At 40.7% G+C, this 14,792-nt stretch overlaps 1 protein-coding gene across 3 annotated transcripts in view; it reads right to left on the bottom strand.

Annotated features, from left to right (window-relative positions):
* The window catches only part of UCHL3 (ubiquitin C-terminal hydrolase L3), a 34,821-nt gene extending 20,656 nt beyond the window's left edge, over window positions 1-14,165 (bottom strand). Inside the window, exons 1-6 of one of the 3 annotated variants that reach the window (XM_061630006.1) lie at window positions 13,965-14,165; window positions 13,645-13,656; window positions 8,500-8,628; window positions 5,976-6,132; window positions 5,529-5,614; window positions 3,187-3,234 (exon numbers count right to left, since the gene is read on the bottom strand). In XM_061630006.1, coding sequence (XP_061485990.1) covers window positions 3,187-3,234; window positions 5,529-5,614; window positions 5,976-6,132; window positions 8,500-8,628; window positions 13,645-13,656; window positions 13,965-14,006 — 474 coding nt within the window. In that variant the 5' untranslated portion in view covers window positions 14,007-14,165. The remainder of the gene's footprint in view (window positions 1-3,186; window positions 3,235-5,528; window positions 5,615-5,975; window positions 6,133-8,499; window positions 8,629-13,644; window positions 13,657-13,964) is intronic. The other 2 variants (XM_061630008.1, XM_061630007.1) reach the window with 2 other exon arrangements.
* Window positions 14,166-14,792: the final 627 nt, after the last annotated feature.

Here is a 14,792-nt window from a genome sequence, read left to right as displayed (position 1 = left end):
GTTATACTTCAAGGATCTGGAAAGCAAACCAGTGTGGGCCAGTAGTAAAATGATTTTTTTCCAACTTAAAAAAATGCACAAGGGTGTCTCTATTTCATTGTGGTATAGTAAAGTTTGGCAACTAGCATGAATAGAGAAACTGATGTAGAAGTTGAAGATTGCAAAAGGGACAAAAATGCAAAAATATATTTGTTGCACAATGGTGGAGCTTTATTACATACCCCAATGCAGTAGACAATAAAAACACCCAAAGCTTTCCAAAACCAATGGATTTCGTAAAGGTGACCAAACAACAGATTATTTGTATGTTTAAATGCAGGAAAATCTGTTTTATATATGATGTACCCCCTCACTCTCAGTTAATGTACGAGTTGAGTTGTTCTTAACTGTATCAACAATTAAAAAAAAAATCCACATGGTCAGGAACCTGTCACACTTCAGCTAGTGGCCTGGTTCATCCAGCCTGTGGTTCGTCTGGCGGAAGTTTAAAACAAAGCAGCTGCGAGCTCCTCTCCAAGAGATCATACATACGTGCCAAACCAAGGTTTTACTTAGTGCAAGCCAGGCCACCGTAAAGACTAACAAATTTATTATGGCATAAGCTTTTGTGGACTCAAGGCCATTTTGTCAGAAAATTTATTAGTCTTTAATATGCCACAACACACTATTTTTGCTGCGCGAGAGACTAAGGCTATAATCCAATACATACCTACTCAGAACTAAGTTCCATTGGATTCAATGGGACCTACTCTCAGGTAAGTGTATATTGGATTGCAGGCTAACACAGTTACCCCTCTGGAAATTTTAACACTTTAACTATTCATCTGTACTGTTTGTTGAATACAAAGCTACATTGCGAAACAACCCAAGCATCTCAGTGTTTGGTAAACAGCACTACTTTGTTCTCTGTCCTACAGACTGCTTGGTATAATTTTTAAGTTTTGCTTCCCCATCAAGTTTCAGATATATCTGTAAGCAGGCCTTGTGCTTTTACGTGCTTAAAAGCACACACGTTTTCACAATGGACAGGCAAAGAAATTCAAAATAAAATTGACGGAGAAAGGTTACTTGCATACACATGCCTTGTAAAATATATTTGTATTTCTAGTGGCGACCTAAACTGAGACTCCAGTAATATTTGAGAAAGCATTATACACTTTTGCCCCAAGACCTAGTGCCACACTACTTCTTTTACCTTAACTTCCTCCATTCTTAGGCAATTAGGAGTTATGCCTCATTTGATTTAGTCCAAAAGTAGTAGATCACCTTAAGTCTCCATACTGAAAGATTTTTTTCAATGTTTTAATTCAATAGTAGTTTTTATTAAATCAGACAATAGGGTTTAATATGGGAGACAACTTTATATGGGAGACTAATGGGTATTAGTAAAGAGGATTAAGGTAGCACACACACCACTCTATTGTCATTTCAACTGATGCATTTAGCAGAGTAAACCTGGCTATACATATAAAGTATTTATTTCCATTCCATTCTTATGCTATATAAATGATTATATGAGAGTGTATAGAATACAGTATACAGAGAGTATGCTTTGAATGTTCCAATGTGGTATGTAAATATTACTTATAAGGCAAAATCTTAAGGTGTTTGCTGAAAGTGCTGTTTGCTGAAAGTATCAATTTCTCTGCTTGTGGACTTTTGGTGCAGTCAAAAGCAGAAATTTTTGCAAAATCTCAACTGCAGAGGAGCTAGTAGTTAAATGCAGAGCTAGTCGTTAAATGCTCATTAGCCAGCATTCACTGTAAAACAGCCAATCATGAGCTGGAGAATACATGAACTCATCAGCACTGTCAGGGTTTCTTTTGCCACACAGCCTATTCCTAAAAGGCCCAGAGAAGAGGGTATAACATGCATTGACAGGACACAGGATTATCAAGTGTATACTACCCAAACCTTTATCTACTGATACTCAGCCTCTGGGTGACGGCTAATGGGTACTATCAAGAGAAAAGGTAAGATAAGGCTAAATTCTGCTGAAATCAACCAAAATTTAGAAATGTTTCAGATTCATTCCAGATCAGGGTGGGGAACTTTTGTGTCCTGGCAGGCCAGGTCGTAATCTGGCCTCATAACTTTTAACAGGTGTGTGGAACAACCCACCAACGATGTCCTGCCCGCCTGTCCAAGTCTGCTGTTGCGTGCTTGGGAAGCACTGCACAACACTTGATGGGTGCTTGGGAGCTACAGTGCAAGAGGCTTTGCTGCTCCAACATCAGCAAGCAATTTCCACTGGAAACTGCTGCTGAAACAGAGCTTTTCCCCTTTGTTTTGGCAGAGGTTTCAATGGAAACTGCTTGGTGCTAATGGAGTAATATGCGCTTCCCAGATGGGCTCCAGCAAAGGAACAATTGGGAGCTCACTATGAGCTCCCAATTGTTCCTTTGTAGCCATGTCAGTACACGTCCCACAGGATGTCAGGTGTGGGGCAGGTGGGCATGGTTTAGGGAAAACGGCCTCACGAGCCAACTGGGGAGGCCTGGTGGGACAACTTTGGCCCATGGGTCAGGGGTTCTTCACCCCTTTAAAAGAAACCCTATTCACATATACAGTTGTCTTACCGTACTGGATTAGCAAAAACAAAACCACAAGTGCTGACATCTCTTACTTAGGGTTAAGTATGTTCACACTGAGCACAGCATGTATATACAGGTAACAAGTGAGGAGGAAAAGAAGATAGAGGATGATCTTACTGTAAGGAGACGATTACTAGTGTATTTACAAGATAAATAAAAAAATTCCTCTTAATATTCATATAGTATTTTCCCCAAGCATTCACAGTTCTTCAGATACGTGATCTCAATTGTTAAAATAACTACATAATAAAACAGACTAGTACTATCTCCTACCACAGGTGGACAAAAGTGGTTTACCAAGCAAGTGAATGGCTGAACTGACATCTGAGTTAACCATTGCCTCTCATAACTCTGAGCCAGTATAACACAACACTGTCAATAACATGTCATACTTGTAACCCTGTAATATAGTTTATACATCCACATGGACCTTTGGTAATTCCCTACCGGCAACCACTTTTTGAAAGTTTTTAGCAACATGTTGGAAGATTTTAGAGATATAAGAGAAAAATTCTCCAGCAACTTGTTAGAAACAGTATATAGAAACATCTCTGCCCAAAACATTACTTTAGAAAGAACTTAAAATCAATACCTCAGTCTGACCTTCATGGGCACTAGATTCATGTGTAACACGGATAGCCTGAAATTTAAAAAAATGTATTGTTAGCCTATGTGCAATTTGCCAAACCCATTTTTTTTAATTTCACTGTCTAAATAAAAAGGTCTGTTCTTAACTGTTTAATCAAATATCAACAGTTCCTTAATTAATTAATCTGCCTTCAGGATGTGTAGTTAACCCATTATCATGGGTGAATCAATGACGTTTGGATTGGTGATAGTTGTCCCCCACCCCACCCCACCAAGAATTGGAGAACCAATTAAGATAGCCTGCCTCCAGATACTTGTAAACTAAGGGACTCTTAGATGCTCTGGGGAATTTTCCAGTTGGCATGGCTAGTACATCTGGCATGGCCCTGATCTTGCTATACAATGGTGAGATCAAGGAGCTCCAGTCAATAAAACAGGCTAGAAAACAGGTAGGGCACAGGGGGCATAAGTCTCATAGCAAAGCCAACTGAACACAGGTAAGAGCACATAATTGTGCCTACTGTGATTGGGGACAGGTCTTTAGGAGGTGTCAGATGCTGAAGCCCGAGGATGTGGAGAAGACACTTGAATGGGCTTAGCTAACTCTTGATCCTTGTCCCTCATTGCTACCAATATCTAACTGGATGGGGGTTGGACAGGTGGTGGTCAATGCCTCACTTTGAAGGGGGGAAATGTCACCTTTCAAGATGAGGTCATGCAACTCCTCCTCAACAGGACCTTCCCAGACCCAAAGTATTCGACAACTATCAGCCAGTTGCCTTTTTGGACAAGGTTATCAAGATGGTAGTGGCTGGGCAATTTCAGACATGCTTAGAGACAAATGGATTATCTGGAGCCATTTCATTCTGATTTCAGGTCCAGTTGTGGCACCAAAATGCCATTGGTTGTCCTGGTTGATAGACATTGAGAGAGAGAAGTGGAGTGTGACCTTATTGATTCTTCTTGATCTCTTAGTGGCTTTTGATAGCATTGACCACGGTATCCTCCTGGAACAACTCTGGGAGTCAGAGCCACAGTATTGCAGTGGCTCCACTTCTACTGCAAAACCACTATCACTAGGATTGGGGGACTTCTGCTGAGCCCCATAGCTTTTGTACTATGGAGGTCTCACAAGGTTCCATACTGTCCCCCATGCTGTTTAACATTGTGTGAAGCTGCTCGGTGAAATCATTCAGGGATTTGGGATGTGGTGTCACCAGTATGCTGATGACATCCAGTTCTAATCTCTCCATAGAATCTTCATCAAGTGGGGCTGTGCAGGTGTTGGACCACTGCCAGGAGGCAGTGAAGGAGTGGATCAATAAACGTAGGCAGAATCCTGACAAGATGGCATTACTGTTGGTCAGCAGTTCTTGTGTCTAGAATTTGGGGGGATCTGTCCTAAAGTCACACTCCTACTGAAGGAACAGATGCACATGGATCTTCTGGAACCACCATTGCCACTAGAAGCTCAAGTTGTGTCGGTGACAAGAAGCGCCTATTTCAAGCTCCGGCCATTTCATCAGCCCCAGCCTTTCCTGGACTGAGATACCCTGGCCACAGTTGTCCACGCTCTGGTTATCTCTCAGCTAGACTACTGGAATGCGCTCTAAGAAGGGCTACTCTTGAAGATGCTGCAGCTAGTACAGAATTCGACTAGAAGAGTTGCGAATGGTGTGTCAAAAATATCTTGAATCGCACCAATTCTGCACTGGCATCCGGTCTGCAACTGGGCCAAATTCAAGGTGTTGACATTAATATATAAAGCCCTGAACGGCATCAGACCCCAACTACTAGAAAGCAAAACACTTCCCACATCTTCCGACCTGGGCTTTGTGGTCACTGGAAGGAAAGGGGGCTTCTTGAGGGCCTGCTACATGATGGCCTCTAGCTTGTGGAATTTCCTCCCCATGCAGGCTCAGTTGGGTCCCTCTCAGATAGCTTTTTGCTGGCAAAAAAGATGCATCTCTCTACTTAGGCATTTGGGCAAGGAGTTTCGACTGTAAATAGTACAGTGTTTGTTTTTAACACTGCTGCTGATTGGGTGTTAATTGATTAACTATTTCTGTGACAATGTTCTGCTTTTAATTTACTCTGATGTTTTTGTTGATGTGTAAAAATGTACATTTGTTTGAGGTTCTAAGGGCAACTTTATAAATATAATAAATAAAAGACAACTAAACATATTTTATTTGACATATTGTTTGACATATTGAATGACATTTGTTCCCCTCAACCCTGTGCTGACCACCTTATCCAATCTATTCTGCAATCTATTTTGACAGCCACAGGCCTAAAAGCAAAAGGTTCTGCTTCCCAAGTTTATAGTAAAGGAATGATACTGACTTCGTAGGTTTCCAGATATTTGGCTCTCTCTTCAGGAGTCATGGGCACAGAGTCATCTAAGAACTTCTTCAGTGAGGAGTCCACTTCTAGAACAAATTCAAGAACATGAACTTTAAAATATGTTACTTTACACTCTGCCACAAAATGGTTTACTGAAGTTTTCACTCCTTTAATTGCTTCACATAGCTTCGCACATGAAGTGACATGGAAATCAATACATATTAAGAACCAAGGAGGGTATTCATCTAAATAATCCATGCTAAATTTGTTATTTCATTTCACCAAAGTTATTCACATTTAGTAATTTTTCAAAACTGCATTTTATCCAACACTTGCTAATTTCTACAGTTCTAGTTTTTTACAGTTCATCATAAACAATAAGCAGTTCAGGAGCGCCACCTACCCTTCAAACCAGTAGAGGCAGCATAGTAAAAATGAAGTACTTACCAAAGTTAATTTTGTCCCTGTTGTTTGCAATAGCATGAATAAGCCCAATAGTTCCACAGGCATTGCTGATGGTTTGCTTCATGAAATATACTGATGGTTTCACTTCTTGTCCCTGAGCTTTTATTTTTGCTTCCTCTTCTGTTCGGAATGTTTCGTACTAGAAGGCAAGAATAAATACCTGTAGCAATCTCCCCTTCCAAATTCTGGGTTTTTTTAAAAAAACAAAATAGTTCTAGAACATAAATAGTTCTTGCCAAAAAGAGTTAATACAACCTAGGAATAAAGTTTGTCAACCCTTAGTATACATGCATCAAAACTTATGTTCTTAGCATAGTAAATTTTACTTTAAATAAAGCAAATTCATTGTCTTCTTTTAAAGGAAGCAAGTCAAAACCTAAAGATATGTTTTGTCAATGGAAGCCAACTAAACCTAGCTAGGTTTCACATTAGTTATCAAATGTTTAAAGCCTATGTGCTATTATACCATGTTTTCCATCTGTTAAATAATCTTCAAAGCACATGACAGCTAGTTGTGTTCATTATATAGCACGTTCTGTTACAATCTGTCAGCAATCTTTTCTGTACACAATTGTTTTAACCTTTGCTCCCACAGTTTAACTCAAGGAATACAAGTCATGAGGACATATTTAAAAAAAACAAAAAAACAAAAAGGGGTTGTACAGGTACTTAATATTCCCAAACATTTTTAAATTAACAGGAATATCAAGTCTTAGAATTTTTCATGGTCTTTAGCAATTAAGATACACTACAGCTAGGACTGTCACAAAGGCCTGGTTCAGATGACATGCTGAGCCAAATCTTGGTTTATCTCAGCACAGCAGCAAAAAAGATCAGGGAGGAGCAAAGCAGCTGCAAATTCCTCTCTGGGAGCCCACACTATGTTGCTAAGTCAAGGTTTAGCTCAATGCATCAGTCAAACTAGACAAAAGGAATCTTACCAGTTTAATCCTAACTGCCTACTCACAAGCAACTCCTATTGAATTCAGCAGGGCTTACTCCTAGGTATATGGGTTTAGGATTTTAATCTGTCAATTAGATCTACATAAATTTGCATGGGGATAAAGCCAGTTGTTTTGAAGAAAACTGTATACCTTGTTGTTAAACACTGCACAAAGGGCACCACCTTAGAAAAGACATTTTCCTATCTCACTTTTCTGAGAAGGCCTGCCTCCTGTAATGTTAAAAATTAAAGATCTGCTCCCAGCTAGCAGGGAAAAGTATTTTAGAAGATCAATTAATTTAAATGATTAAGCAACTGAACACTGCAATTCTATTAGAAGCCCCAACAGTTTGGTATGGTTTGGGTCTACACTGCCTGCTATATAGACAGTGTTACTACTGTCTACTCTGGTGGCCAACAAACACTCTCGCTTTTTTTCTAAAGAATTGTGTCTTCCACAGAAGATGTTATCCAGACAGTTAAATACAGAATGCCGCAAAAATAAGCTTGAAAGTACTATTAGGGCTTGACCTGATAGTAGTAGATTATCAGTGCAGGTTTGTAAACAGCCACACATTTGGAAAGGATTGCTTCTGGGTGATCAGGTAAACTATATGAACAAACTCTATTTTTTCAGGCTGTTGCATCAGAAATGCTTCCATTAACATTAACTGGCTGCAGGCTTCTAACATTTCTTTAGTGATTTATTTGCAAATATGTTTCTCAATACATGTTTCCAGCCTGCGAGCCAGACCCCAGGTTCCTCCACCTGTGGAGGGCCACTCTTACAGGTGGGTGGGGCCATCCATTTGTCAATCAAACATCCCAGCAACATCAGGTGACTTGTTTTTCCTTTGTAGTGTGGTTTGAGTTCAAGCCACACCGCCAAGGAAGAGTCAAACAGGAGCTTGGAGTAACCACTGATCAGCACCAACTTCAAACCCAGCTGTCAGCAGAGGATAGCCAAACTATGGAGCTCCCCAATGGAAACTCTATAGTTGAGCCAATTCCAGTGAGCTTGAAGTCAGCACCTACCAATTGATCAGCAGCAACAGCAAGCCTCCCCAATTGTTTGTTGGCAGCCATGTTTCTACCTCCCCAACACCCAGTATCACATAAGATGTCAGATGTGGGGCAGGTATTATTTTGGAAAAAAGAGTGCATGGGCCAAACTGGGATCCGTGCCAGGTCTAATTAAGCCTGCAGGCTGGAGGTTCACCATCCCTGCTTTAAGAGTAGATAGGTCTATTGGGTGCCAAGGTAGAGGATCAAATCTTGATTTGGGAGGAACCCTTGAACAAGTTTCTCAGTTCAGCCATAGATTCTCATGATGGCTTAAGAAGCCAGAATATCTTCACCCATACAAGATGCACAAGGGGAGAAGAGAAGGGGGAAAGGAGTAAGTGTGCAGGCACCTGGCTTAGTCCTAGTCCAATAAACCATGGTTCATCAGACCAAGGTCTGATGTGGGCTAAAGTCTGCTTTTGTTAGCTCATTCATAAAACCTAGAGCTAAAGTACTTAATCTGGAAGATAAGTATGTTAAGAGACCAATAATATTTACCTTTTCTGTTACTGGAAAGAGGAGAAGGACAGCACAAACAGGTCTTGGCACCATGCTAAGAAGTTCTGGATCCATACCGTACACATCTACAAATTGCCAGCTGGGATGTATCCCTAGCTGTCTGAGAAACTAGAAGAAAAAGATACATATTAAGCATTTATCAATAAGCATATCCTTCACATATTGTACTGTGCAGAATATTCTTTCCAAGATAAAAGTTGTATTTTGGTTCTTTCAGTATGGCTGGGAGTGGGCAATATTACTGCTAGAGAAGGGCAGTAACAGGAGATTAAGTTTTAAATTTTTAAGAAACTGAATTCTCAAAGATAATAAAGATTTTAATGTGCAATGAGTGCTTGAAACTCAATTTCTTATTATAAAAATATTTATCATACTGTGTTTTAACTGTTTGTACGTCGCCTAAAGCGGCCATTGGCCAGATAGGCGACACAGAAATTAAATTTATTTATTATTTATTTATAGACCATGCACTCATAAAATATAAAGGTGGTATATGACAAAATACATAAGTCCACTGAAACATAATATCATACAATACAAAATAATTATAAAAATGGCTTGAAAAGAATTAAGCAACTGAATAGGTGTTTTGGCATAAAAAGACATGTGAAAATTAGCAGCAAGGATGCCTGCTGAATCTCTGCTAGGAGAGTATTCCATAGCACCGAACTCTCTAGATGTTCAGCTTCTAGTCTTCTAGCTGAAGCCAGCCAGGCTTCAAAAACATGGGGAACAACTAAAAGCCCTCCTCCAGATGATTTCAGCGATCAAGCTGGGATATAAGGGCTCAGGCAGTCCATAACGTATCCTGGACCCAGTTGTTCAAGGCTTTCTATATTATAAGAACTTTGAACTGGGCCTGGCAGCATATGGGCAGCCAGTGCAAATGTTTTAGCAGAGGGGTTTTAGCTGCCAGCAATTTGCCCCCCCCCATCAGCAGTCTAGGTGCTCATTCTGCACTAGCTGGAACTTCTGGACTAGGACCAATGACAGCCCCACATAGACCGCATTGCAGTAATCCAGCCCAAGATTACCAATGCATGGACTACAGTGGCCAGGCTATACCAACCCAAATAAGGCTAGAACTGGCATACCAGAAGATGATGGTAAAAGGTACTCCTTGCCACAAAGGTCATTTGGGCCTCAAATGACAAAGACATATCCATACCTACTCCTTCAGAGGGTGTGCAACCCCATCCACAACAGAATGCTATAATTTCTCTCATCAAGATTCTTCTACATCACAGTATAATACACCCCAAGAGAGACGTGCCTTCCAACGGAAAAACATTTCCACTGCATGCAATATCAACTAGTCACTCTTCTTCCACATTAGTTCTGTATTCTATTTTCTAAAATTGACAAATACATTTGCTTAAGTTTTTAATCACAAAAACGCTGACTCACAATGGAGAAATTCATTTAACCGCACCACAAACACTGGAAATTTTCAGTTATCTAGAAAACTCATACACTCCCACTCATACGGCGGGTTACGTTTTGGACCCCCACCGTAAAGCGAAAACCACTGAAAAGCGGAACTCATTGAACAGAATGGCGCGCGATGCCCCAAAACCGCTGTAAAACTGGAACAAGCGCTGTATGAGTGGGGCTTTCCTCTAATTGCGTCTAATTGAGACAGCTGCATTAGCGAAGCACCGTAAAGTGGGCCCTACTGTACTGGTTTCATTTCTTATCTTCTCTATCTTGAAGGCAATGCACAGTACAAGGGCTTTTATGTACCTAACTAATCAAACAAGTAGTACCTCCCTTCCCCTCCCCTCCATGTATTTCAAAATGGCAAGCTCGTAATATCACCAACATGGAGAAGGAAAAGTTGCACTCCACTGTCCCAGTTGATTCTCCTGGATCCCTCAACAGCTTTCAGTATCATTGGGCATGGCATTCTCCTGGGATGCCTCATGGGGATGTCACTATGGGACATTGTTCTTCAGCGATTCCAATCATTTCCAACAGGTCAGGTGGCTTTGGAAGTCTGCTGTTCCACCCCATGGCCTTTGGCTTGTGGGATGCCACAAGGTTCCATCTACATGAAATCACTTGGTCAAGTCATATGGAGGTATGGATTAAAGTGCAATTAATATGTTGGTGGCACATAACTCTACCTGATTTCCATTGGGCAAGTTCAGATATCGCAATAAATCATGGCTTACTGTGTTGAAAAAAAGGCTTCATTTCCCTTCTCACACTGCAAAAAGATCAGAAGCTTTCACACACTATTCTCCAAGCCCTCCCTTCCCCCAAACCTCCCCCCATCAGGTGTGGGTGATGACCAGGGAAGAGTTATAGAAAACTATAACTAGTCTATCCTGCAAAAAATCTGATGCATTTCTGACACCAGGAGAAGACACTCAATCTGCCCAGACTTCCAGCATGTTAAAGCTGATTTTAACTGTTGATTTTTGATTCAGCAAGTTATCAGCTGATGTACTCCACTGGTTTTTATCAATTTAATAATGTGTTTTATTCTTATTACATTCCCTAAGAATTTTTGTAAACTGAGGTGTAGCATATAAAGCATTTTAACTAAATGAATACTAAAAAGCTACTTAAGTTATAATATAACTGAGGTCATAAAATGCATAGAATAATTGATGGAAGAGTCTCAAGTACTGTAACAGATTTCAGACCCATGATGCTCCTGTTGCCATGAAGTTTACTAGGTCTAGAGCAAATAACTCTCAAACGGTACAATAACCATATATTGTTACCTAACTCAAGGCCTTGAACAAGGTGGTAAAAATTCAAATCTGTGCACCTCTCCTGGTACAACACAGGGCATATAGGGGTCTGAATAAATCAGTACTAGTGTATCGACATAGATATAGCAGAGTTAAACTTGGCAACAAAAATCTAGTCACCAACGGTACAGGCTGGGCCACTGGAACTCAGTAGATCTTTAACGTGTATGCTACATTAATGATCCTTTCAAACTTAATTTGGTCCCCCACAACCAATATTTATCTACCAGATAATATATTTACAATGCAGGCTTTGTAGGGAGGGGTCTCTGTGCCACTAATTCCACAAGCTTCTCTTCTTTCAGCCTTCTACATATATTGCCAAAGCATAGCACTCAGATTTCCCAATAGGAGAAACCCAGCACCAAGCTATGAAAACAGTCCATCTCACATACACTTCTATCATTAAGGTTAAGGGTGGTAAAATGAAATGCAGCAATAACACTACCGTCACTTGACATTCCTGTTTGCCTGGATCTTAACTCTGGGAGAGAGAGAGAGAAGAAGAAACAACAGCTGCTGTAATGTAATACCTCACTCCACACAGTATGCTGAGCTGGTGGCAGCGGGTGGTGATGGGGAAGAGCTATCTGGCTTGGAGGCATTTCTTGCTTGCCACAGGAGGTCAGGCGACTGCATAATTACAAGGCTGAGATACAGTACAGTAATCCAAAAAAGAAAAAAAGAATGTGGGGAGGTAAAGGTAAGAACAGCATTTACTGAATCTAACACAAAAGGAACGGCTCGACCAAGACTTGCTTCCTACACAAGTACGGATCTGCCATACAAGCCTAAAGGGGAATTTGTTCATGAATCATATGTGCTGATATTAGCTAGTCTTACAGCATGCCAGAAAAACTGATTGACTGTGAAAGATTTTATTACTACCCAAGAAATAATCAACTCATCTTGCTCGCTCACCCTTATCTTCTCAGGGACAATCTTGAGCAACACCTTTCAAATCCTAACACGTCACATTAGAAAGATCCAATTACAACTCCACACACCTCACATTCAACACAAATTAGATTCTTGATTCTACAGCCTGTCCATGGACACTATCTCAAAATTTCAATCGATGGCCGTATATCTATCCTCTAAAGCTTTGGTTAGTTAATAGTTTATATAAGTTTGTTCTTTCAAAATTCAGTCCTCATCTTTTATACACACATCAAAATTACATCTTCCTTCCACATCAACTTCATCACCTTTAAATTTTTAGCCTTCACTAGAAAACTGTCATATTGTCCAAACATGCAGGAAATGCATTTCCTTTCTCTGGTGTCACCTAGGACTTGTTATACAGGACCAAGCAAGAAGCATGATAGGTATGGTGAAATACAGAAGTGGCACAGTCAGCTGTCTAGGTACTTAGGTGTGTGAAGGAGAAAGATACTCCATTTCATGAATGTTTAGGGATGTTAAGAGGCAGGTAGAGCAAACAAGGTGAGGCTACGGTGAGCCAAAACAAGTTATTATAGAAACAGTGAGATTTGGGAAACAAGTTTAGAAGATAAGTAGTAATTCAAGCAGCTTACTTTAAGAGTAAAGATATGAATATTTATTCTTTAGAAACATGTATTATATCAACTTTAAAGTGTAATAACACCACTGTTTAATAGAAAAAAGTAGGGCTTTGGGTAAACTTAGGATGATCCAACCATGAAACTGTAGTCAAAGTTTCCACATCATTGGGGGGGGGGGGAAATAAAGAAATGCAGTTCATATTTCATTCATTATTAAGTCAGCTTCAAAGGAAAGAAACCATTCATAAGCCATCCTAACATAACTTTTAAGGGATGAAGGGTAGTTTCCCCAAGTGATACTATTTCACTGTTCAGTTTTACTCTGAGATACCTGCCTTGTTTACCAAGAACAAAACAAAAACTTGATTTTTACATTCAAGAATCTGTTTTCTCCCAAACGTAAGTTCTCCATGAGATTTTTCTCATACTGAAATAGAGAGGCTGCAAGAGCAGGCAGGGGTGTAATTTTTTTGGCTAGCCAGTTTACAAGGCCTAGAAATAGAATGGGGAACTCCCTGTCCCTAAAACAGGGAAAACAGGGAGCTAACTTGTTGCAGCAAATACAAAAAATATCTTGTGGTGCCTTAAAGAAAAATAGATTTATTATGGCATCTGCTTTCACAGACGAGAACTTCCTTCATCAGATACCTAAGTGTTATCCTCATTTGACAAGTGAAAGGCAGCCTGTGTACATACATATATGCACACATACACACAGAGCATAATGAAAGAAAAATATATAAACAGCAGAGCCAAAAGGTTATGGAATAGAGAGGCGCAAAGCCAAAAATAAAAGTAGTAAACTGTGATTTTAAGAAAAAGAAAAAATTGCTCACCTGGTTTGTGACCTGAAAAACAAGAACAAAAAATAAAAAATGATAAAGTTCTAGGTGTTAAACTCAGTCTAAAAAGCTTTCACATACATACACACCCCAATAAGGCCATGCTACCCTGTACACCCCCATCCCTCCCTTTTTCACTGGCTGGTCCCTTCCACTTTTATCATCTTTCCATTTTTCATCACCTCCCCACGTTCCAAAAATGAGCACGTTTTCCTCTTTTGCCTCCTACTGTTGCCCCCCTCGCTTATAAGCCACGCCTCTCCTCCTCCTCCTTACTCTCCCCTCCCCTTCCCATCCCCCTCTCAGGCTCTCACATCGGGGTTCGCCTCCAGGGGCAGCCAGCGGTGAGATTCCATAGCTCGTATTGCAAGGACCCGAGGGGGGAAAAAGAATACCGGGGAGACGTTTCACTTGCTCCCTCGCTTTCGCGCAAAACCCAAACTAAACTATAGAACGAAACAGCCGCCTATTGACAGCACCACCGCACGCCTCATTAGGAATCTACCCCGCCCCGCTCTCTACTAGCCTGAACACGTCATGGACTCTACCAATTCCACAAAGGATGGGGGGACCTACATCTATTTGCCACTTTTTCTCCTTTTTCTTTTCAAGCGTCTCGCTCTTCCCTCATTGGAATAAACGCATCACTGAAGATCTTTCTTAAACGATAGAACTCGAGAAGGAGAGCAAGAGAAAAGGTCGCACGACGTTGCGTCTATCTCTCCGGTTCTCCCTTCTTGTAAAGTACATGGATTCTCCCGCATCAATGGCTCCGCCCTGCGTGAGGGAGGCGTGTTTGCTGAGCAGCTGCAGAGGCAACCTGGTGCCTCTAGAGGGCAGAGCTTGCGTTGTAGGCAAGTGTATGCTTGAATCTCTGCTTGGCTTTTACCCGGGAGCAAGTAGACGACCCCCGAACACAAAGGGAGTAAAAGGCCCACGAATACATGCAGGAATAAAGATGTTATCAGAAAACTGTTGCTTTTGCTTCAAGAGACTAATAGGGCCACTCCTCTTAAAATTAAATAAAAGGGGTAGTTAGAAAGGAAGCAATACGAGAAATACAGGGCAGGGGTGATATGAGAAGGGATTCTTAGAAGCGTTTCCAAAGGACTGTTACCAGTCCCTAATAGTATGATGAGTGT

The sequence above is a fragment of the Rhineura floridana genome, chromosome 5, assembly GCF_030035675.1.
Source record: "Rhineura floridana isolate rRhiFlo1 chromosome 5, rRhiFlo1.hap2, whole genome shotgun sequence".
Lineage (NCBI taxonomy): Eukaryota > Metazoa > Chordata > Lepidosauria > Squamata > Rhineuridae > Rhineura > Rhineura floridana.
This window is presented reverse-complemented; position numbering and strand designations above follow the sequence as displayed.